General features: G+C 40.9%; 1 protein-coding gene across 10 annotated transcripts in view; it reads left to right on the top strand.

Moving 5' to 3' along the window:
* RAPGEF5 (Rap guanine nucleotide exchange factor 5) overlaps positions 1-25,114 on the top strand; it is a 430,438-nt gene that overhangs the window by 227,799 nt on the left and 177,525 nt on the right. Inside the window, exon 1 of one of the 10 annotated variants that reach the window (XM_074340844.1) lies at positions 22,363-22,392. The exons of the other annotated variants lie outside the window; for them this stretch is intronic. Within the exon in view, the coding sequence (XP_074196945.1) occupies positions 22,378-22,392 (15 nt within the window). The 5' untranslated portion in view covers positions 22,363-22,377. Of the gene's footprint in view, positions 1-22,362; positions 22,393-25,114 lie in introns of those variants that run through there. 10 annotated transcript variants of the gene reach the window in all.

The following is a 25,114-nucleotide window of genomic DNA, read 5'->3' as shown; positions in this document are numbered from 1 at the left end:
AATATGAGTCCAGTATTATTAATTACTATAGTTGCCACGCTGTACATTATATATATATGTACATGACTTATTTATCTTTAAACTAGACGTTTGTACTTTTTGACTCTCTTCACCCATTTTGCCCACCTTGCACCTTCCTCCTTTGGTAAGCACCAATTTGTTTTCTGTATCTATGAGCTTATTTATTTATTTTGCCTGTTTTTTTAGATTCCACATATAAGCAAAATCATACGGTATTTGTCTTTCTCTGTCTGATTTACTTCATTTAGCATAATACCCTCCAGTTCCATCATGCTGTTGCAAATGTCAAGATTTCATTCTCTTTTAATGGCTAAATAATATTCCATTTTGTGTGTGTGTGTGTGTGTGTGTGTGTGTGTGTGTGTGTGTGTGTGTAGTCACATTTTCTTTATCCATTCATCCATTGACGGACACTTAGGTTATTTCCATGCCTTGGCTACTGTGAATAAGGCTGCAGTGAACATGGGGGTGCATGTATCTTTTTGAGTTGTTTTTGTTTCCTTCAGATAAATACCCAGAACTGGGATTGCTGGACCTATTGAAGTTCTAATTTTATTTTTTTGAGGAAATTCCCTAATGTTTTCCGTAGTGGCTGCACCAGTTTACATTCCCACCAGCAGTGCACAAGGGTTCCTTTTTTTCTACATCCTCGCCAGCATGTGTTACTTCTTGCCTTTTTGTATCATTCTTCTTGCATTTATTAATTGGAATTCTGTCTGTAAAGAATTTACCCTCATGGCTATTTGCATCTCCTGAAATTTTGATTGTGTAGAAAGACAGGGAAAGGCTTAATTTTTTTCTGTTATCAATTTTCTGAGTAATGATTTTGTGCTCTAACAACCTCCCATGATAATCAATGAGTTTCTCTTTTGTAAGTATCATTAAGAACTTGTGGATCTCAATGTATTTGTTTTAGTCCATCGCAGTCAATATTTGTTTTGATGCTTAATTTGTCCTTATCTCCTATATACTTTTTACAAGACCCCCATAGTCTCTGATATTTTTCTTGCTTTCTTAGACAAGATATTCTAAGCTGATGTTGTCCTTTCCTGGCTCCAGACCAAGGAGTACTGATGCTTTTTACCAAAACGCATTTGTCTCCCCCAATTTTTGCCTCTCTTAGTGGGTGCATTTTTACTTTGGTCGTAAGCCTTGTTTCTTTTTAAATCCTTCTCATCAGGCTGTTTCTATGGCTGTCATTTTCTCCCTCTAATAAAATCACTGGTGACTACCATTCCCTCCTTCTATATATACTATCAGAGCGCTGGCACTGACTTATTTTGGGCTTTGGCTGCTGTGATCTTTTCGGCAGTGCTCTGCCCCTTTCTTCAGCTCCTTGAAATCTCTCATTTCCAGCAGCCAGAATGATTCACCAATGTGCCAGACTGTTCACGAATGCCCTCCATTGATTCTCAGGCCTTGGGTCATCTTCTCTCCCCTAACCTCTTCTCTGTCGCCACCTTCAACTCAGGCAGGGTCCCCGTGGCGTGGCAGGTCCCCGAAAGAGTAACTGCTGGCTCTGTGCATGAGAGTCTCTCATTTTCATTTACTGTCACTACCCAGGTGATTCACTCTCAAAGGGGAACAAGGTAGCCCACTTCCTTTGTCCAAGCTGGAGTGCTTTAGGTGTGACTTACTACCCTCCTCTGCCGGAATTTAGGCTTTGTTGATTGGGACACATATATATTGCTCCGAGTTATACCAGTAGGCCCCATGTATAGTCGTTTTATACACATGTTGTACCGGCAAAGCATGTAATTTGTTCTTTGCATTTAAATTAAAATCAATGGTTAACACTTCATGGCACGTAATTAGGCGCCATGCATGTTCTGATAGAAATCAACTTTATTGAACACTCACAACAGTGAAATGCTATTATTTGCATTCTACACACGAGGAAAGTGAAACACAGATGTATGTAACTAGCCCAAGATCACAGAGTGGGTGGAGGGAGGGAGGTTTGAATCCAGCCAGTCTGTTTGCAGAGTCCATGCTCTGAATTGACTCTCCAGTTTTCCTCAAATGCACTGAGGGCAAAGGGTCTATTTCCTCTAAAGTACCATAGTCTTATAGTACCTGCTGACAGCACTTTACTACTCTGAGAGGGGTTAGTTCATGCTGTTGATAATGTCAGACATTAACTTTTCTCTCATTTGAGCATGCAGACGCTTGTGATAGACCTACTGGGTGTGAATGTAGGGAGGGAGGGGGAGTATTGTGGTTATAGGTGAGTGGTAACTAATATTTACTAAAATTAAAAGTAGCATTCAGTGTGTCATAAGCAAAAATCACCCAGGCCCACTTTAATCAGAGCCAATCCAAAATGTTTGTGTGTTCATAGCTTACTCGTTTTTAATCTGCTATGGGAGCCTATCAGAAGATAAAGGACGTTATGGGAGGCATGCGTCTTCCGGGGAAAGGGAGTCAGATCAGGTATGAGGGACACGATGAGGATATTTTTTGATGATATTATTTGGTAAACATTGACTTCCTACTAGCGCGAACCTCGATAGTATTATAAAACTATGTTGAGCATGGCTACAAATAAAGTAAAACTCCAAGGATGTCACCTCCAAAAATATTTATTTGGGGAGAAGGAAAAGAAATTATAGATCCATTTATTCTATTTTAATTGCATGTGAATTGTAGCAAAGGAACTCAATGGCAAGTTAATGCTGTATTTACTTTCTTTTTTCCCCTCCCCTCTGACTCCTCACACAGGCTTTGGTCGCATAATTAGATCAGGAAAAGAGCTTGAGCTATGGCTCCAGAAACTGGGTTTGAATCCCAGTGCCGTCAGGCTTCTCTGAGCTCTCTAAGCTTCCGTTCTTTCCTCTGTAATGAGATGTACTGTGCGTCAGGTTGTTCCAAGAATAGAGACGAGGTATAGAAAGTTTTGGGCACAGTGGATGCTTATTCGAGGCAATTGGGCTTTCATAGACATGCTTATGGAAATCTAGGCTCAAAACTTTTTTTGCTTTTGTAATGCAATGTCAGATTCTATGTTTTTAAAAATCATGATATCCTAACAGTTAGTGACTATTTTAAGTGGTGTCTAACTGTTATAGAAGTCTCAGCTCTTCTTGCCAATGCAGTGAAGAATCAAAGGTCAGCAAGCTGATTAGTGTGCACGCAGGGTTTAATAGTGATACGATCTCTGAGAACGGGCCTGGCTGAGGTGGGAGAGACAGAGCCGGAGGCTTCCGGTATCAGTGATGCATTCTCTGAATGGGCCTAGCCTAGGTGGGAGGGAGAGGGAGAGGGAGAGAGAGAGAGAGGCCTAGGTGAGGTGGGAGATGGAGAGAGGGAGAGAGAGGCAGAGAGGACAGAGACCTAGGACCCTTGTTTGCTGGGTGGGGTGAGGGTGTTACGTATTAATTTGGCGGGGAAAGGTGGTGCATGCTCTTCCATGGGAGGGCGTGGCCTCCTAAGATGGGTGGAGGTCTGTTGACTCAGGTCCTTATCTTGCTCCAGGCCACCTCCTGTCATCTGTTGTCAAAACCGATTCCTGGCGGGAGGCAGTTAATCAAAGCTAGTTATGAGCTTTTTCTGTAGTCACCATGGACCCCTCCCACCCCTCCTCCTGCTACATTTTCTAACTTCCACCTCACATAACTACTGGTGCCATTACAAAACAGTCTTGAGTTTCACACTTGCACTGTCTCTTAAATTGACTTGGCAGTAACTTGCATAGCTGAAAATAGATGGGAAGGTGGGAGAGAAGTCATTGGTGAGGACTTGGAGAACTTGTAATTTTTTCTTTTGCTTTTGCTTCAATATTGCTTAAGACCCCTCTTTAGGAATGTGATCATTTCAATAACGATATGTGATCAGGAAGTAGTCTGTGAGAAGTTGTACACTCTTCTGTGAAGGCAGAATAGTTACAATCAATGAACTAACTTTTCGCTGTAAATTATTATAACGATAAATCATTCATAAATGGATATGGAAAAGGGAAAGTCCAGATCGAAACTTCAATAGTCCCCCAAAGGGAGGAGGTATTTTTGTCTGCGAGGAAGCTCCAGTGCAGAGAGGTTAAGTAACTTCTCCATGGTTGCCCAGTTAGGGAGTAGAAGAGGTGGAACGAAGCTCAGGGCTGTTTGATTCCAAAATCTGTGGCCTTTCTATAATACCGTGATATCTAAGACTTTGACATCATTATAACATGTGGTTTATTGAAACAATGGATGCATCAGATATTTCAAGTTCGAGTGTAACACACGGCCCATTTTCTTTCCAATGTCTCTTCAGTAATGGCTTCCAGGATCAGTCTTTGTTAATTACAACACAAGTTTGGCAATGGCTTGAGCAGCAGCTGTCCATCATCTCCCAGCAATACCAGCCGTTTACAAGACATGTGAAGGTTTGGGAGGCCGTTGTTTTCTCAGGAGGTTTGGGAGCTGACTAACTCCATGTTACAAATGCACTGGGAGATTTATAAGGCCAACAGGCTCCTTTTCTGGGTTGTGTGGGAGACTAGAAGGAAGAAGAGGGAAGCGTTTCTAGGAAGCCAGGATTTCTGTTTCTGATGGCCACTTGTTTGATATTTAACAAACTTCAGATGAGGAAGTGGGAAGTGCACATACCTATTAAAGTAAATGGATTGTTTGCAATTGAATAAAATTGAAAATACGCAAATATCTTTTAATAAAATTAAACTTGGGTATATATCTCTTCTAAAGTGGTGTGATTACCCTGCTAAGCAAATGGCTCCTGACATTTTGGATCCCAGGGCTTTTTAAGAATCAGAGGATAGCACCCCAGTAAAATGCACGTGCAGACATAATTTTGCATCTCATTTCAGATGGCTTGCAGATATTGTGACGTCCAGGTCACCATAGACCCTACATAGTTGAAAAGCCCTTCCCTACCTTGCTGTCGAGAGAACATTACCAGGATTCTATAATTATTTTACTTTTTATCTTTCCTTGCTCTAAAAACCTAGCATAGTATCCAGCACTGATTCAGTTATCAGTAAATATTTCCTTGAATTTAAGTATTTTGTGGGTTTGTTGAATCAGAAATTGTGCGCCTCTGAAGCTGGTGAACAAATCAGTGAGCCTTGGCAGGTGGTGGTGGTGGGGATGGTGATTACTAGTATCATTTAACGAACCCTTATACAACGCCAATGGGGTCCAGTTGTTTGAAGTACTTTAAGAATATTAACTCCTTTAATCCTCAGAACAAGCTTAGGTGGCAGATGTTCTCATTGTCTTCTTTTTTCCCAAAAAGGAAAATGAGGTACAGAGAGGCTACGTTGCCTGAGAACACTCGTTAAGTGGAGAGGTCTACCTATTCTGCTATATCCTGTCTCTAAATAAAATAAGTGATGTATTTTTCTTGATCATAGTCTCTCTCTCTCTTCGTTTTAACACTTTTGAAGTAGGGATGTATGTTACAATTGATGTGATCATTTAATGGGATACTTTTTTCCCCTGTAAAGCTATTATTAAAGTGATTGTATGTCTTAAAGTTTTGGTGTCTTAGAATAAAGGAACTATAGTTAGTCATGTTTTAGTTTTTAAAACTAGCTGTATAATTTATCCATAGAAATACCAAAGTAAATCACCGCTTTAAAACTGTTCATACAAACAAAATCCATATCTACTTATGAAGTGTGAAATTTATGAATTAAGACATATTAACAATTTATATGAATACTCATATTAGGTAACGATTTAAATGTCAGAGGAGAATAAATTTAAATGTTTCCTACAAAAAGTATGAATAATGGCCTCAGAGTAATGTTGAAGATGGAAGAAACCAAAATTCTTCTAAGTGAAAGTATATATACATATAAAATTTATTATTGGTTTCCTCACAGATATTTTTTTAAATGTAAGATTTAGAAGTTAAACTTTCAATGTAAATTTCTTATTTTTTAAAACTAAGAATCATGAATATACCCAAATGACAATGGATTTAGACTGTCTTTGAGTCACTATACTTTGTGTGGTGAGTTGGCAGATCTTACCTCTGACTCAATTAATTTTCTTTTATTTTATCTGCTTTGTTCTGCTTCTCGCTTGTAAAATTCTTGCCTTTCATTTTTCACTATTTGTGTGATCTGTAGGAGGAAAAAAACAAACTAATTCAGGATTTCTAATAAAGGCAAAACAAACCTTTACTATAGTTAAAGAGTCCGGAAAACCAGGGCTTCTTCAATCTCTCTTCCTGTATTTTTTTTCCCCCTAACTGGTCTAGCAGCTTAAACTCCAGCCCCATTGGTGGTTTTGTTGTTCAGTTGAATTTGACCTTGTCAAATAATTTACCTGCAGCTGTTATGAGATATATAGGCAAATACTTGTGATTGCTCCACACTGACGCCTTTGGTGCTGACGGTAAATTTGTTTTACTCTCTCCTGTTACTATTGAGGGAAGTGAACAGCTTATCACTTCTGCTTGGTCTAACACTCTAAATGTTGACTGTAATGAACAAACACTACAAATGGTTTACTCCTTCACACTGTGCTATAAATGTATATAGAGGTTATGAAATCTTTTGTAGAAAAAAAAGGAGGGAAGATGTGTGATAATACCTTTTAGAAATTAGGGGAAGTATAATGCCAATTTCGATCCATTCAAATAGAATTTCGCTGTGGTATAGTAGAGAGAACATTTTTCTGTGTTTGTCACTTAATGGCTGTGTGACCTGGAGTGAGTCAACTAACCTTTCTGAGTCTCTGTCTCTAAAATGGATACCAGTATTCTATCATGGGAATCAATGGTGGGGGAGGAAGTCAGTTTTCGTTTCATGCTCCTTGTCTGACCAAGGTCAGAGCAGTAGTCTTTCTCCATTAAGATGTCAACTCAACCCCCAGAACACTCCTGGACATATCTTAGACAAATGGGAAGGTGGATCTTTAATATTTACTAGGTCTCTTGAGTTGGGGAGGGGGAAGATAATGCATTGGTGCAAAGAGCATTTGAAGATGCGGGAATAATCTGATTAAATCAAGAATCTGTCATATCAAAAGAGTATAAAGAACATATCTATAAATCTGTTTCTTGAAGATTAAACTGTTTATTTGGCCATAAACAGAATTCTGGGAGATGTGTCAGAAGAGAACTTATGATTGCCAACTCTTTGTGTCTGGGGGAGATCTTACCAGGTGGTTTTATCTTCTTTTAAGATAAGAAGGTTGTTGCTATTTTTTGTCATCAATGAAAGCCGTTTCTTAGCCTCAAATTAGCATCAATATTGGTTTTCCTCTACTATTTTAAATTTAGCGCAAATCTTCAAATAGCACCCATTGAAGCATTCAAATTTCCCATTCCTGTTGGCACATAACTCCTTAAAAAAAAAAGGCGCCTAGTCATATTCTAATTTACCTTGAATATGTCATGAATTAGAATTTTAAATAAACTCAGCAAATTCAGTTCATCAGTAGTTGGCTCTTCACTCTGCTGTCATTTATATAATGCTTTACATTCGCAAAGTGCTTTCACACGTATTCTTATTTTACTGTTTTCATACCTCTGGAATAGGTATTCCTTTCTTCCATAGACTCAAGGGCAGTTACTGAGCTTTTCTGTATGCCACCACCTCACCATCTGTGAAGCAAAGATAGTGCCCGCCTCACAGGGTGGGGAGACTAAGTGAATTAATATGTGCAGCACTGTTAAGACAGAGCTAGTTATGTCGAGAAGGCTGCCATAGTGGAGCTACTGCTGTTCTCCTTGCCACCATCATCATCGTCATCGCCTGAAATGACAGATCTGAGGGATTCCGAGGTCTATCCCTTTGAAAAGCTGGAAGAGCTCTTGCTGGTGATATTGATAGCAATTCAGTAGAAAAACTGAGGCCCAAGCACTGGTGTCTTGCTGAAGGTCATAGTGAGAAAATGAAAAGAGAAGCTCCTTAGGCCGGACTCCATTTAGTCCAAGGGTCTCTGAAAGATTATCTGTGGACTGTTCTCCCTGAAGCTGTCAAAGACGAGGTCTAAAGGAGGACTTCTCAAACTTGAACATACGTGAGACTCCCTAGAGGGCTTGTAAAAACACAGGTTCTAAGGCCCCAATCTTCGAGACTTCTATTTAATAGTGTGTGGACGGGGCCCAAGAATCTGCATTTTTATCGAGTTCCATGTGATGCTCACGCTGCTGGTCCATTGGTATAATGGGCCTCAAAAGTCTGGTGGCCTTCATCGTCAGAAAAGGACTGAGGCCAGGACTCCACTCGGTTTTCCCTTTGCCACCTTTGTGATGGAAGACCAGACCTAGGGGGAGGGCCATGACTCTAAGACCTTTATTGAATTAATAATCTTGGAAACTCCCCCTTAGTGATTTCTACAGAGTGACTGGTAGTTAAAAAAGAAGGGATGAGCATTTGGAACATAATGGGCCTATGGCAGCTGGGCTGGTTATCCTCTGTTTGTCCATCCAGACACTCTACCTTTCTCTCTTCTAATCTGTACCTGGGAGGCTGCCTTCAGTGGCTGTTCATCCCTAGGGCTCTCTTGGCCACCTGGCTTTGGTTTGGGTGCAGCCATGGAAGGTGAAGAGGAGGGAGATGGGAGGGGTTTCTGTCCCGCTTTCTCTTTTCCAGTGTGGCACTGGCTGTGCTGTGACCGTGTATACGCAGCTACCACGGGACAGTTCCCTGAGTCACTTCAGCTCTCTCCCAGCCTTCAGTCAAGCTGATCTTCCCCCAGTCCCTCCCACCCATGGACATTGAAGGCTTGTCATTACCAGCCCCTGTGGGCTACAGCATCTCCTGGGGGGGCTCTGAACCTTGCCCACAAACCTTTGATAGCTCTTTTCTGAGAGGACCCTTGATGTAGGAGCCCAGGGAAGAGCAGAGCTGGAGAAGGGAAGAGTGACAGGAGAAGGTGTAGCCTTGGTGAGAAAAACCTCATGAATGGAGCTGGCCGGCACTGGCAGCAATTGAGGCAAACAAGCTTGCATAGCCCCTGAAGTTCAGGTAGAGGGTCGAGGGTGAGGAGTGCAGGGGAGGGGCTCTCATCTAACGTGATGTTGGGCTTAATCACAGAAGGTCCTGAGTGGTCCCCGGTAGAGGCTACATTGTGCTAGAATGCGACCCAAGTGCCTTTCCTGCATCATTCCTGTGCTTATGCTTGGATGGCTAGGCTTCAAAATCTGAGAAGCTTTTATATGAAGAATTTACATTCCTTCTCTACAATTGCCTGAGTTTTCCCTCCTACCCGTGATTTTTGCCCCAGACACCCTTAGCATTGTTAGTCTATACACAGGAGTTATAAGGCCTTTATGTGGTACTTTGATCTTGCTAAATTTTGTCACAATATATTGAACATGTTCTGAAATGCCTGCCAAAACGACACTCACAAAGTAACAAATAGTTGAGAATAATTATACCTTCGGTTCCTTTGCCCATGGGTTCCAATTGATGGGTGTGTCAATAAGATGAACAACGTTTCTCATGGCTTTGGTGCTCAGCCAAATCATCTTCTATAGTAATCTCACCACGAAACAGGACCACGATACAGACTCATACCAATTCTGTGTGTTGATCAGTTCTTTTATATTGAAATGTTATGCCCAGATTGAAACCATTTCACAGCTTTTATAGATAATTTTGGGGTAGCAAAGTTTGAATGCCAATATCCAAATACCTTGTCTTAATAAATGAAATGTTTAAAGACAAAACAGGCCCTCGATCTCAAATTTTCTGGTGTTATGATTCTTTAGGAAGAAGAAAAAATTCTCTGTGAGGAAAAAAATAACTCTGACATTCTTCTTTTTCTGGGTTTTCATATATGTGTCAGAAAACATATATGTTTGAGGGAGTTGGGGAGTGTGACCTCATACATTTGAGGCAAATCATGATGAGTCATCTCATGTTATTCACTGTGGCACAGATTGAAGGCATATGAGCCCTTTTGTTTTTGCCCCATTTTCCTTACTTTCTGATCATTTATCCAATAAGGTTTGGTGGCTCGGCACCCAGAGAGGACAAGCCACCCGAAGCACAGAGGAGAGAATCCAAATCTGCCGGGAAGAGGATGGAGACTGCCCAGAAGGGGTGATGCGTCAGCATCACCTGTTAGTGGAAACTGACCAGAGGAAATAAGAGGGGCTCTAGTGCAGACGACTCTGGTGGGGAGTCCATATCCTGTTCAGGGAACTAAGAGGAACCCAGTGTGGAGCAGTGGGTATGGCTGGGTCCTCATCGCGGACGTCTTTTCCAGTCTCAGATCCTGGGGTGGGGATGGTTCTTGCTGATCTACCTTGTTTACACCTCCAGCCTGGACTGGGGGATCTCCCTATTCCCCTCGCTGGGGAAGGAGCCCTTTCTCACCATCTTCCTCTATGGTTTGATCCCATGCAATCTCAGTTAGCTTTTCTCCTGGTGTTTTGAAGACTCATCCCCTTACTCACTTCTCCTGGAATAAGCTGTCCATCTTCATTTTGGGTTTGGTTTCCTTTGGCTTTACTTTTATTGTTTTCTTCTCCTCCTCCCCAAGCGTTGTTCCCTTAAGGCTTTTCAGGTGGGCTGTTTGCCCAGCATGTCTTCTCTGAATCAGCTCGTCCTATTGTTTGCTCTTCTTATTTCACTGTGCAGCCCTCCTATTTCTTCACACCTTTATCATGTACTTGGTGCCAGCTGGTGGCCCTATTTCATATGGAAAACGATGCTCGATGCTCTTTTTTAGGAGTTTGGGTGAGTCAAGGCTACTTTTGCATGTTAAAGATAATTATGTGAAGACGCTCAGAGAAGCCCTCATCCAACTTCCCTTTAATTTTTTTTTTTAGACTATTTATGCTCTTGCAGAATTTACATTATCCTTTTCTTTTCCATCCCTTACCCTGCCCCCACTGCACAAGAGAAGAGGAACATTTGCGAGTAACCACTCTCTAACTGGTCTGCATTAAGGGGACGGAGACTTTACAAATGTATGGATTGTTGATTAGCATTACATTTTTAAAACTACGTACTTCAATAGGGACTGTTGCTCTGATGAGAAGTAAGATTGTGAAATTCAACATCAGTTTCATTTCTTCATGACTATAATAAATATAGAAGCTTCTATGTAAGCAATTAACTTTGGGAGTAAAGGCTAAACAGAAGACGAAGTAAAGTGGATTGACGATTTTATTAATCATTCTTTCACCGCAGGCAGCTTTGTGTAATGTAGCACCTAACCCTCACATCTCAGACTGAACTTCAGTGTGCGTGCCCCCATTTTTGCATTTTTTGGTATCTTCCTTACAAAAATCTGTATTATGCACCTACTATCTGATTTGTCAGTCAGGATAGTCTAGGTTTTGCTGCACTAACAAAAATACACTAAAATGTCATTTCTTGCTCACAAAAAGAACGTTTTTCATCTGGGTGCTCTCCAGAATAGCCATCATTCATGTGGTGATTCTGCTTCTGTCTTAGGACATTTCCATGTTACCATCTTCCACAATGAACTGCAGCATATGAAGAAAGAATGGAGAATTTCACACAGGCGTATAATGCTTCTGCCATCTCATTGGCCAGAGCAAGTCACGTTACCTGATTTCAAGGCCCTTAGGAGGTGTGCTCTTCCCAGGAGCTTTGAAGGAGAGAAGAAGCACAAATATCAGTAATGTCTACCTCAGGCATCAGAAGCTGAGAATACAGAAATGAATAAAGGCATGATCCCAGTGTCTAAGCCCCGCAGGGAAGATAAACAGGTTAATAGTATTACAATACAGTTTTATAAAACTGTACAAATTACAAAATACATAGCATGATAACCACTATGATAGAACAGAATGTATCTTGGGAGCACAAAGGGAGGAATGTATCTCCCTGGGCCGGGGGATGAGAGGAAGACTTCAGCGTGGAGGTCACCGAAGAGCCGGGGTTTGTCTGTTTGCCAGGTTTAGAGCTACATCACCTTCGTAAGTAAAGGTGGCATCTAATTTTATTTTATGTGCTGTATAACACCTAAACTAATAATTTGGGATACAGCTGAAAGAAATAGGGTTATCTGTTCCTTAAGACTTCAAGAAAGAAATGAAAGCCGTCTGTCACAGTAGAACAGATGCACTAGTTCACATGAAGAGCAACACACAAGGATCCCTTTAATGACGACTCGCAAAAGCTACTTTTAGTGAGTAATTATGCTACTGACAGTTCTTTGATCTCAAAACTTAAATTTGCTGTTACAGTAAGAAGAGAACAAAGCCAAGTGTAAAATAACAATCAAGGTTAGTTATTAGGCAACAAAGCTTGCATATGCCGTACTTTGATTTGCCCAGAGATTTCTGACGTACGTATTTTGCATTAGATATAAATGTGAGTGGTATGTTAACAGTGCAAAGAATTTGCCTTATAGACAGAAGAAGACAATCTCATTCTCCAGTCTAATCAAGCCATAGTTGTGTCCTCTTTCACGGTCGCCCCACTGGTGTTCCAGCTGGTCCTCCATCACGATGGGTGTGCTCCCATCTCAGGGACTTTGCACTTGTTGTTTTTTCTTTCTGAAACCCTCTTTCTTCAGATACCCATTCACCTGTGTCAAGTCTTCACTCCAAGGCCATTTTCTCAATGAGGCCCCATGGCCACCCTATTTAAAATTGCAACATCTATCTCCACCTGCCCTATTCCTGTACCACTTTCTAACATAAATAATTGATAATTAACTTGTTTATTTTCTTTATGATTAGTCTTCTCCCACTAATAGTAAGCTATTCAAGGGTCAGGATTACTATCTGTTTCATACATGCTCGTATCTGTAATCAGTGAGACCAGTGCCTGGGGCATAGTGGGTTCTCAATAATATTTGTTGAACACATGGGGGATATTTTTTTCCCCATAAGAGTTCCTCTAAACGGTACACAAGGTTGTATATATATATATATATATATATATATATATATATATTTCATCCATAAAGCTTCACCCTATTTTAGTTCAACAAGTATTATAATGCACCAGTAATGTTCCCTAAGGGAGCAAGATTGAGGACCATTAAAAGAGCTCATAGTCTGGTGGAGATACTTTGCCTGATTCTTCTTGTAATATTTAAATAAATTGAGCAAATTTTGAAGTGCCTAATGTAGGTAGATGTTGAATAAGATTTCTGTATTCTAGAAGCTTCTTCTGTTTGAATGTGATATGCTAGGACTTAAGATTTGTCTCTTCACAGCGTGAACTTCCATGGAACACCTGTGTCCTGGTGTTGCTTGGTCCAGTCCAATGTCTCTTAGCCACTTCTCTGCTATGAGATACGTGAAGAGTGGTGCACACGTGTTAGACCATCCGGCTTATGTTGAATCCTCTGTCAGTAAATGGTGGATAATTTTTCCCTAAGAATTCCGCCAAACTAAACATGCACCTTTTGTTCTCCCACTCAAAAAAAGTATATTGGAAATAGATGTTGTTTTAGAAAACCAATCTGATTTGATTAAAAAAACATTATTCATAAACCTCAGTGCTTACTACTAATAAAGCTCTTATGGCATATAGCAGCTAAGTGTGTCGTGATGGTTCATGTAAGAAGAATTGGCGTGGACAGTGTGTACTGTAAGGCGGAGGAAGGAGCTTGAGCTTGATTAGCAGGATTTACAGGGATTACTGGGCAGAGGTAGTATTTGAGGATAGGACTTCACGAGGTGGGAAGACTGATAGGTAGAGAAGACATTACAATAGGTCAGGACATGTGGTAGGGACGTGGAGGGTGGGCCTGCTAGGGCAGGAGAGAACAGACTGGAAAGGTTGGATCTGTAAATGGAGAGCAGGTGATCAGTGATCTTGAGTTTGCAATGTGTTAACTTTGTTATTATCAGCAATGGAAAATGTCGGTGGAAAATCTGTGTACTGTACTGTAGAGGTTACCAGACTTTATATTTCATTCCCTGGTCAAGTTGGTTTTTAAAAAGAGGAAAGTAACATATGACTTCAAACTTCTTTTATTTTGCCAAATAAGGGTCTAAAAAAAAACAAAAACCCAACAACAATAAAAAGCTAATAGCTCTTATATGTCATAAGAGGAAGACAGTTTAGCACAAAGGCAAAAAGAACACAACCCCAAAGAAAGGACTGCTGTTCGTAATTAAATACGTTTAGTTTTATAAAAAGCTTATTGCATTGTCCATATTCCTCCTGTGCCTCACATTGACGTTTCGGAACCACTTCATGCAGTACATGTGTGGGTTTGGGGACAGATCTAACAGATGCAAGGTGGCAGTCACTAACAGTTGACAAAAGCATTTCTTTAGAAGGAATAGTCTGGGGTGGGGGTTGTGCAGATTGGAGGAAGGAGAGGTTGAGGGCAGGGAAGTCACTTAGGGGATTGCAGTCCAGGTGGCAGGGGCTGAGGGCCTGATCTAAGATAGAGGCGTTGGGAGTGAGAAGTCTGGGAATTGGGGAATAACAGGGTGCTAGGATTTAGTGATTTCCTTTCTATTTTAACGAACAGTTAAAAATCAGCAAGGATTGAAAATAAGTTCCTAGTGTTGAGGGGAATGTAACTCTGTTGGAAATATGACCAAAGGTTGGCTCTGTTCTACAGAGAAGGTCTCCTTGATTCCTGAGACTCTCATTTAAGAAATTATGAGAAAATTGTGTGTGTGTGCAAATGAAAAGTTGTCTCTCTGTGTGTAAGTCAGCTTATGTAAAGGAAAAAGAGGAAAGAGGGATGCTTTTTAGATACTAAATGGTAGTATTTGTCTCTAGGGTATTGTTTTGAAGTTTCAGTTCTTTGGTTTAGGGAAGGAGAAAGTAAATGGCAGTCTGGGACCATTCCGGTGCGTCCCGCTGAGCTGGTACTGCCTCACGGTCTCCAGGCAGATAGAAATGGACACCTCCCCTCTCCCACTCCTTCCCCTCCCTGAAACTCTCCCTCCTCCCCCAGCACCTTGTCCTCAGGCTGCATCTGCTCGGTGCCAGGTCTCCACCTTCAGTGCTGGATAAGCACTGTGCCAGCTGCCCTCAAACCCAACCTTCAGTTAGGCCGAGGACGATAAGGTAGAAGATAGCTCATGTGGGAAGAGAGGCAGCTGACTGGATAGAAAGGAGAGTGTTTATGTCCTTTAATCACTCCTGATTTTTTTCCAGTTCTTAAATTTCTCTGTGTGTGAAGTCCAGGGAATTGTGGCCTGAAGATACTCATAGCTGCTTTTCAAAGTAGACTCAGGTAGAAAATTGTGAACTTCTGTCGAAAGCCACCTGCCTTCTGCTTGAAATTGAAAATAAGGAATTCCACTATTTCTTGCTTTCACAAATTTCATGATAGGTGTTGCTTCTCACACTGTAAGATGAGGATTTGACTCATTTACATGACAAGTATGCCGCCTCCCCCTTCCCAGGGTTTCTCCGGGAATTGTCTTGTTTTGGGGCCAGAGTACAGTGCAGCCTTTTGTGCTCACCTAAGCTTGTCTCTATAATAGGATTTGGGACTGAGCCAATCAGGGGTCTTGATTGCAAACAGAGAAACCACCTCTGAAATTACTAGAAAGGTGTTGGAATGCAGGTTGACCTGCAGAATTACTGGATGACTGGAGAGGTGGGCTTCCAAAGGGGCAGGAACCAAGAGCATTTACGGAGAAGAAGCGACAGGATGGCGGTAATAGGAGCACAAATGCTGAAACCGACCAGCTTGGGTTTCTCTGCCACTTACCACATGAATGACCTTGGGCAATGTCCTTAGCCATTCTGTGCCTCCAAGGATAATTATGAGTAATACGTGCATTAATATTTGTAAAAAGTACTTAAAACAGTGTCTGGCAAATAATAAGCAATATATTTCTAATTGAATGTGTGTGTGTGTCTGTGTGTGTGTAACTGTGAAATACCGAGTGTGCCAAAAAAATGTATGCACATGAGTTGTATTCATCTTTGGTTATTGGTATATATTATTACAATTTTAATGCAGATTTTTCCTTTCTTAAAATGTGTATACATTTTTGGGGGACCTTCTGTATATGCCAGGTTGCTCTCTAGGCTACAGACTCTCCTTCCATGTCTGCAACCTCTTTGCTCGTACTGGTTTCTCCCTTTTTACAAACTGCCAACCACGTTCAAGGGCTTTGCTTCAGTTCTTCATGGTTACCTCAGAAACATTGGTTCTGGGATATTATTAACAACAGAAAGTACATAAAGATAACAGTCTTTACATTTGGGGTTTCAGTTTCACTTTGCCACTGTAGAGGTTCAGAACAAGTCACCTCAAGATATACCTCTATGGTATGTGGATTATTTTGAGCTAACGGCAACTGAGAGCCTGTGGGTTCAAGAGAAACTTCTGTCCCTGCCCCAACAGTCTAGAGGAATTTGAATGAGGAGCCTGGCCCATAAGAAGAGATTATCAGAGATAACCTGCTATGTGGCAGGGTAAACTATTGGTTACTGAACTTGTGCTCTGTCTGCAATTACCTTCTGAAGCCCCACGGGGCCTTACTGTATCCTTAGCCCAGAATGTCATATGTACCTCCTTTTCCCTTTCTGCCTGGAACCTGTCATATATGTGGGGTCTCTGACTCTCTCATATATACAGGGTTCCTATACATATGTATGTTATTAAATTTGGTCATTTTTTCTTGCTTATCTTTCTCATGTGTATTTGATTATTAGACCAACTGAAGAACCTTGGGGGTAGAGGAAAGTTTCTTCATCCCCCACACCACTCTTAACGATGGTATAGTCAATTTTTTTTCTGCCACTTTGTCTCTTTCTTTTTGACACTATGTTTTTATAAACTTTAACATCTCTTTTACTTTTTCTTCCTATTATTTTGTTAAATGAGAAATGGCCCAAATGAAACACTTGTAGGAGATTAAACCATCCTCTCTATGAAGATTTTTAGGAGGCCCCCTCTTTTTAAATGTAGCATGAATATTTAAAAAGAAAAAAGAACAAGAGATGTTTCCAATACATGTTCTTTTTTTTCTTCAATTTGGTTCAAGGAAAATTATATCTATCCATTCTTTTGTGGAGATACTCTTTTCCTTAAGTAAGATTGTTAAGATTGTTGGTTATTCTGGCAAACCAGAGCATAGACTATTTATAGAGAAGCTTTACTTTAAAAAGAAAAGAAAAGAGAAAATCAATGACTGAGTAAATTCCATGAGTTGAATAATGCTGTTTTGGGTCCCAAGGTTAGTTACTCTCTCTCCACATAAACACACATATAATATCTAGGTATATAGTCATGCATTTCAGCCTGATTTTGAATATGTAAATATGTAAGAACTGAAATATTAATTTATTGACTATTTTGAAGATTCAAGTAGCTAAAAAAAGTGGATGTTATTTCATTGACAACTTAACATGAGAATGTAGAATCATTATAATGGAATATTAGCAGTTAATGTGAATACATATAATAAAGGACTCAAAGTTTATCTTATTTGGCACGCAGTATAAGGGGATGATTAAAAGTGTTTTATTTCAGTTATAAACATATATATATATATATATATATGTTATGAGAACTGGGTCACATATAAAATGTACTCCTTACTGTGGATTGCAGTCAGAAAAGTTTGAAAGGCAATGATTTTAAGGGACAGCTACAGCTCCTTCCAATTGTGTCCCTGCTCACCTCCTAGTGGGTTGCTCCCTCAGGCGGAGGAGCGTGTGAGAAAGTCAGAGAGAAGATGGATGATGATTAAGTACATCACCTGATGGTTAATAGGACTGTGATTTTGTTGAAGCATTTGTTGTCCAGCTTGAGATACATAGGTGAAAGGAACTGCCTGCCATGAGTCATGGAATTAACTTATAATGGGAAAATTTTCAAAACCAATTTTCCCTATGTGTGTCAAATACATTTGGTAATAAGAAATGGGGGTTGACTGTTGAAAACCTTTTGTTAGCATTGACTCTTCACTAAAGAAATGTGGGTGAGAGTGGAGGGAGAAAGTGCTCTGCCAGGAAAGAACAAAGTTCTTTTCTCTGCAGGTGGAACAGTCCTCATTTTTACCTTCATACATAAGGCTTTATGTATACTGATGACTTTTTTTGTGCTGAATTTAAATACATTTATACAAAGAAAACATGGGTACACAATTGTATTAAGTAACTCCTGGAGCTTCGTGTGCTCGTGGGTTCATTTCTAACGTTGTCATTTAAAACCTCCCTGAAAGGAAGCAGTAGGCTTGACGAGGCATTAAGCATGGAGTCACAGGCAATTCAGGGGCAGAGTCAGCAAGTGCCCTAGAAGAGAACTTTCAACCTGGATAGTCTGGCTTTCGTTGTGTGCGTATTTACTTAGTTGTGGAGATTATCTTTTGAAAGCAAATTTGGAATTTCAGAATCTATCAAATATGGTTCAAAATTTAAAAAACATTTAATTGTGGTAAAATACAAATAACATAACATTTACCTTCTTAACCGTTTTTAAGTGCACAGTTCAATAGTGGTAAGTACACTCACGCTGCTGTGCAAGCAGTCTCCAGAATCATCATACATGGGGTTAAAGCGAGGAGAGTCTAAAAGCTGTATTATAAGTATGCTTTTACCCTAGGATTTTAACAACATTGTAGTATTCTAAGTTTTTCCATTACTTAACAAATGTCATCTAATTCTTTGCTTTGAAATTTGTAACAGAAATGGAAGAATTCTTGGTTACGTGCTCTCTGCCCCCCTCTTTCTTGAAAGATCTTGGTCAGCTCAGTATCTCTTGTACCTATTTTTAAAGGAATCTTGGCTTCTTATTCCAAGGGACACACATTATATCAAAGTAAATCAGTATAAAAATACCAAGCTTCTGTGGGCCTTATACCTCGGAGAGCAGCACATCTCTTTAAAAAAAAAAAAAAAAGAAACGGTCTTAATCTTGTGTTCTTTTGCAAAGACTTTGGTCTAATTCAGTTTTATATTCTATCTGTGTGTTTTAAAATAGTTTTCAGTTTAGTTTAGAAACTGCTTTAAAAACCACTACCATGTTTCCCCGAAAATAAGACCTAGCCAGACAATCAGCTCTAATGCGTCTTTTGGAGCAAATATTAATGTAATACCCGGGCTTATTTTACTGTACTTTAAGACCGGGTATAATATAATATATAATATAATATAATACCATGTCTTACATTAATTTTTGCTCCAAAAGACACATTAGAGCTGATTGTCTGGCTAGGTCTTATTTTCAGGGAAACAGGGTATCTTGGTGATTTAATCTTGACTTCATTGAAAGATCTATGGTGGAAAAGTAGTTGATTGGATATGTACTTAAAGCCTTGTTAAACCCCCTTTCCTCCCATGGGTTGAGAACTATCCCCATCTGCGTGTTGAACTCGGAAGACGTACGTTCTCTTGCATGGAACTGGAGAGTTGTGCCTTGGGATTCAGGAAGGAATGTGATGGACAGTGAAGGCCGTGAAGCTGTGATCACAATGTAAATTCTTGCTTATGGCTCTGATGAAGCCAGTGTCCTATATGTGAAGATCATGATCAATAGTAAAAAAAGAATTGATGTGCAATTTGCATATCCAATAGTATGAATGTAGTACCTGTACTCTGGGACAGAGGAGGGAGTTCAGATTTTGCTAGAAAGCACATCAGCCATGAGCCTTCATAACATATATTAAATGTAGCTGTCTTATAATCCATTGTGTATCTCTCATTCTTCCCTTGGAACTGATATCTGACCTGGCCGTGTACAGACAATTAAATTCAAACACTGGGAACCCCCAAATGATTGATATTTGACCTTAGGGTATTTAGTTCCTGAATTGTTTTCTTTAGATGTTGTTAGCTCTGAGAATTCAGATGTTGATGACAAGAGAAAGTGATCCTAAACACTTCAGCAAATGGACCACAAAACAGACACTCTGAGCCACTGAGGTTACTAGACGAGGAACTTTGGGCAGAGCCCAATGTATGTCCTGTATAGAGGATCTAAATAAAGGCCATTTGGAATGCGGGCTGCCCAGTCTCTTCTCACTGTGCTGTTTGACATCTCCCCCTCCCCCCAGAGTCTCTTGTTGTCTTTGCTTTCCCTTTTTCTCTCACCAATGGCTCCTAGCACTTATTCCATGTCTCTCCTGCTTGCTCTTGTCTCTCTAGGGCAGGCAGAGAGACTGGCTAAGTGGACTCCATTGAGCAGAAAGGAGGAAGGAGTAAAAACATCCGTCCCAGCAGAATCTTTAGCCTGTCCTATCTTTGTGGCTCTTTACCTAGAGGTTTATCTTACTCTCCCCCACTCATAAATACGCTTACGCTAGAGCTAATTTAAGTTTAGATTTCTGACTGTAGACATATTCTTAATCCTTTATGTATGGAGTTACCACTTTTATCTGCATAACTTTGCCTTTTAGGGTTGGAGGTGGAGGGTAGTGGTGTGAGTGGAGGTTTTATCTTGCTTTTGAGGTAGATTTATTTTTCTAGTTATAAAAGTAGTATATTTAATATAGAAGAATTGGGAGTTTGCAAGGAAACAAAAATCTACCAGTAGCCGATCACACAGAGACCATTACTGTCAGCATTGTATGTATTCCTATTTGTTTCAGTTGACCTTATGCTGTTTCTTCAGTTTTACTTACGTCCCCTCACCCCCCGCTTTTCACCAAAATACTTACATGTATTACAAGTTCTTTGAAATATTTGCAATGGCTTCTTGATATTTCATCATGTACTTGGAATAGGATGTGGGAGGGGAAGAGTGTGGGTGGAATAGGAGTGGGAGTGGGGACAACAGAGCTAGGGTAGTGCTTTTAGATAACCAAGGATTGTAAAATCCTTTTAAGCGGTAAAAATACTGTAGCAAAAAGTCTCCTCCTCTATAATTCACACACGTGTCAGCTAATGCCTCAGTCACCTACTTTTGGAATGTAGGCACTTTATTAACTTTAGATCTTTCATCTAGAAATTGATTATCAATCAATCAATGTTAATATACTTTGAAAGGGGCGTCTTAAAAGATTAGAGTTGTGATTTATCCTAGCCGAGCTGCATAAAGTTAGAGAAGATACTGTTTGTTACCTCATTTCCTACAGAGAGAAAGCAGAATGAAGTTTAAAATGAAGTTTGATTAAAAGTAAAAATTGAGGGAGTTCTAAAAATGGAACCTCTTATGAAATACCTCTTACAGTGATTATGCTTAATGAGGAGGGGTGAATGCAAGAAACTTGGAGCTGCTTTTGGATCTGATATAGCAGAATACATGTACATTGGAATCTGAATATGACTTTCCTCTTCGACTATGGTAAGGAATAGTAAAAAGAGGAGGCAAAATATGTCCAGAACATGTGGGGCGATCACAGGCTGCTTTCATCAGAGGATTGGTAGCTCTGGTGCTGGCTTCTTTCCCTTCAGCTCATCATGGCTGCATAAGGTCCTGCCTTTGAGACCAAGGCTGGTGTCTGCTTGACCGCTCCCCCCCCCCCCCCCAAGAAGGGAGAAGGCAACATCACATCTAAACTTGATTAACATGTGTATTAAAAGTCATGGGTAAACAGGCCAGAAGGAGAGGTTGGGGGTGAGTGCAATACTTTGTCATTGTCAAATGGAGATGCTTATGTTCTGGGAAAGGCTTTTTAATTTACATTTCCTGTTAACGCCAATAAATGTGCTTTGAGATGGTAACAGATGTTTATAAAACTAGATAAATAGATTGTAAAACTTCCTTGGTTACATGTGTTTGAGAAACGTTGGATTAAACAGTTGGTTTACTGCAGGAATTCTTCAGCACCTTTGATATGCTTTGGTGCATTTTTCATCTTTAAGGAGGGAGAATAGAATAAGCAACATCCTCAAAACTCATTTATCCTTTTTTAGGAGGATCTCTTTGAGGGCTTTATATGATTTAGAAACGTTTGTGGTAGAAGCAGGATTTCTTATCTAGATAGTCTAGATCAGGGGTGTCCAAACTTTTATCAACGTTTTTTACCAAGGACCATATGCGGTAAAATACACAAATAGCTGGGCCACTCACTGGAGGTGAAGTACGTATTGCCTCACCTGGCTTATTTAACTAAATGTATTTTTGGAGTTTGCAGCGGGCCAATTAAAAATGGATTGCGGGCCGCAGTTGGCCCGCGGGCTGCAGTTTGGACACCCCTGGTCTAGATGAATGCTTGTCAAACTTAACTGGGAAATGATTCAGCTGGGGATGTCCTTAAGCTTCCTCTGGTAAATGTATAGGTCAGAGGTGGAACCTGAAAAGTCTGCATTTTTGGGAAGTGCTCTGGTGATGCTGAGGCTGCTGCTGGAATGCCCACACTTGGAGGAAGGGTGTAAATAACTGATGGTTACTGGCTTCTGAGATTAGCTGGGATGGGGCCGGAGGAAGCCAACGTTTGCCAGGTAGTTTTAGCAACATTCCAGAAGCCTCTACTGGGAGGCCCCCGGATGAGCAGGGAGAACTGATTGCCAATTGGTGATGCCTGCTGTGGTGAAAGGGGAATTTTCAGAGGGAAACCAGAGATTCCCCTTGAATTCCTTAACAGCAGAATGCTGCTATGGTGACCTGCGAGGTATGTGCTTTGTTCTGGCGGAAGGGGTCACTGGTTATGTCTGTGGGCCTTTGTACCAGAGTAAAAAGTTGGGGGGAAGAGGGAAACAGTTTGAAGAAGGCCTCTCTGTGTTGGCTTATGAGAGAAAAGAAAGGCTGTCTCAACAGGTTAGAAGAGGTAATTTGGTGGAAGGATCAGAAAGAAAGGGATTCGGGGGAGGGAGAAGGAACTCTAAGTCGTTGGCAGGCGCTGGAAAGTGTAAGCATACAGCACAGGGCATCCCCATACTGGTGAGGCTCTGCCATGCTAGAGAGGGAGCCAGGGAGGAAGTGACCCTGATTTGAACACTCCCCTTCGTGGAATCCGATTTCAACACATTAAGAGAAGTGATAGTTAGGGTGTCGTAGCTGGAAACAGTAAAAGGAAATATACACAAGATGTGAATGGAATTCTGATTCTATAGTATTCCTGTTAGCATGTATTAGAAAAGTAGAAGGAAGTGAAAGAAACTGGTGCAGCTATGCAGTGAGCTTTCAATGGGCCTCAGATTTTAAAGAGACAAGTACAGAAGAGTAAAGAGGACGTGTGACCCAGGATAAATAAAGTTGCACAAGCTTTTAGGACTCAAGTGCCAGCTAACTGAGGGCTTGTGAAATAAGTGAAGGCCAGTCAGGATAGCTGACAATTTTAGGTGTGATCAGAGCAAGAAAACAAGGAACGCCTAGACCAATGAGATGACAGGATTCTTATCTCCATCAAGAGAAGGATTTTTCCAACTGGGATCACACAAGATAGGTAGCAACAGAGTTCCCATCTGCTTTAACTGACTTCAGGGGAGCTAGGAAAACGACCTTTCACGAGACCGAAAGTCTGCATGTGGGATCACAGCACAATCGTGGAGGATCTGTGTCAGACCCCGAGTATTGCAAGTGTCATGAATTTGAACAGTTGTGTATATGATATTGTAGACTGCTGAGGTTCATATTGATCCTCTCCAATCCTAAAATGAGTTATTCACTAAAAGCTCTGGAAGCACTAAGGAAGGTAAGTAGTAGTAACCAGAAGACAGTATAAATTTAGAATGAGTGGCAGGATTTCCATTTGGAAGTCTCCAGGTCAAGCTTTTGTTAGGTAAGAATTGACAATACCTAGAATGTTAAACAGCAATGGCGGCCGGTGGTTACCATTGACAGAAGCCCAGAGAAATTCTTTAGCCATTTGGGAGTGGACCATGGTCCCAAGAACCTTATAAAAGCTGATGGATTCTGAGTTAGCTCTTCCAGACTCCCGAGTGTAGGAAATGGGACCTAACCCTCATGGGGTCAAGCACACGAAGGAAAGAGCCTATGTCCAAAAGACACTTGGTGTGAAACCCCTGGGAATGTTGCCAGTAGGACAGTTTTCCTTCGCAAACATCCTGTTTTCCAACCAAGAGGAACCTTGGGTGAGACAGAGAATTCTGTCAGTGCTCCCCTGGCCTTGCTTTGTCACAGGCACTCTGCTATGTCCCAGGGATGTGGATGAAACAGACATAATGCTGTCCCTTTGAGAAGCTTACAGTGTGGGAAGGGAGACCCACACTCATGTCCGTAGTAACAGTCAAGTTTGCTGAGTGCTGGACAGTAGTTAGCGCCCACCGAGCACTTATGCTGCAGCCTGCGCTGCTCTTAGCTCCGTTGTACCATTTTAATTAAGTCAGTGCTTCTCCAAATGTAGCCCTTCAGCCTTCGCGTGCTCTGAGAACTTGTAAGTAACGAAGTTATGCAGGCCGCGCCGCAGGCCTACTGAACCCCAAACCTCTGGGGGCGAGGCCCAGGGATCTGGTGTAATCAGCCTCCAGTTGGGGGGGATGCGAGCTGAATTTTGAGAACCACTGTTTGAAGTCATTGAATCCTTACAACAACCCCTGTGAGTAGATTTTATTTCTCCCAGTTAAAGAGTGGGAAACAGAGGCACAGAGAAGTTAAGTAACTTGTCTAAGGACACATGACTTCCGGGTGGTACGGTTGGGTACTTTGAATCTAACCATGCAGATTCCGAGCTCAGCTCTTAATGACCAGAGGGCAGGTCTGCATCCCCAGAGAAGGTGCAGCGCCCAGAGCGAGGACCAGTAAGCTCCAGAGGTGAAAAGAGTTCAGGAAGGTATTAAAAGAGCTGGATTGTTTTCCTTTCTGAACGTTGAATGTGAATTAACTATGCAATGGACTGTGTTAGATGCTATGGACATTTATAAGTATGAGCGGAATATAGACCCTATCTTTTAAGATTCTTGTAATGAATGAGGGACATCCAAATGTAACAAATATCTGGAATCTAAAGTACTTTGGAAGTACCTACCAGAGGAATTCTAACGGGAGATTTGAGCATTTGAATGCATTTTAACATGAACTGTACGAAAACTGAAATGTTTGAGGAGAAAGGCGTTCTAGGCAGGGGGAATACCATGTAGGATTCAGATGTCTGACCTAACAACATATTCTTGGGTTTACCAGTACTTTTGTACATTTGGTCCTTGGCGTCCGTTTTCTGTAGTCTAGACTTGTCTCCATTGTGGTACAGATGGGAAATTCCGCGTTTAAAAGGAGGAGTTAGTGAAACTCATTGCTCCTTTTCTGGTTGTTTTCATCCTTGGAGCCAACAGTTGTTTTGACCTATTTCTTGCTTTCGTGTAACATGTAAATGAAGATGGAAATGTGCCTCAAACAGCTTTGGAGGAAATCATCTTAAATTGTAGCGGGAGATA

Source organism: Rhinolophus sinicus, linkage group LG09 (genome assembly GCF_036562045.2).
Source record: "Rhinolophus sinicus isolate RSC01 linkage group LG09, ASM3656204v1, whole genome shotgun sequence".
Taxonomy (NCBI): domain Eukaryota; kingdom Metazoa; phylum Chordata; class Mammalia; order Chiroptera; family Rhinolophidae; genus Rhinolophus; species Rhinolophus sinicus.
The sequence above is the reverse complement of the archived record's forward strand: the minus strand, read 5'-3'. Positions and strand labels throughout refer to the sequence as shown.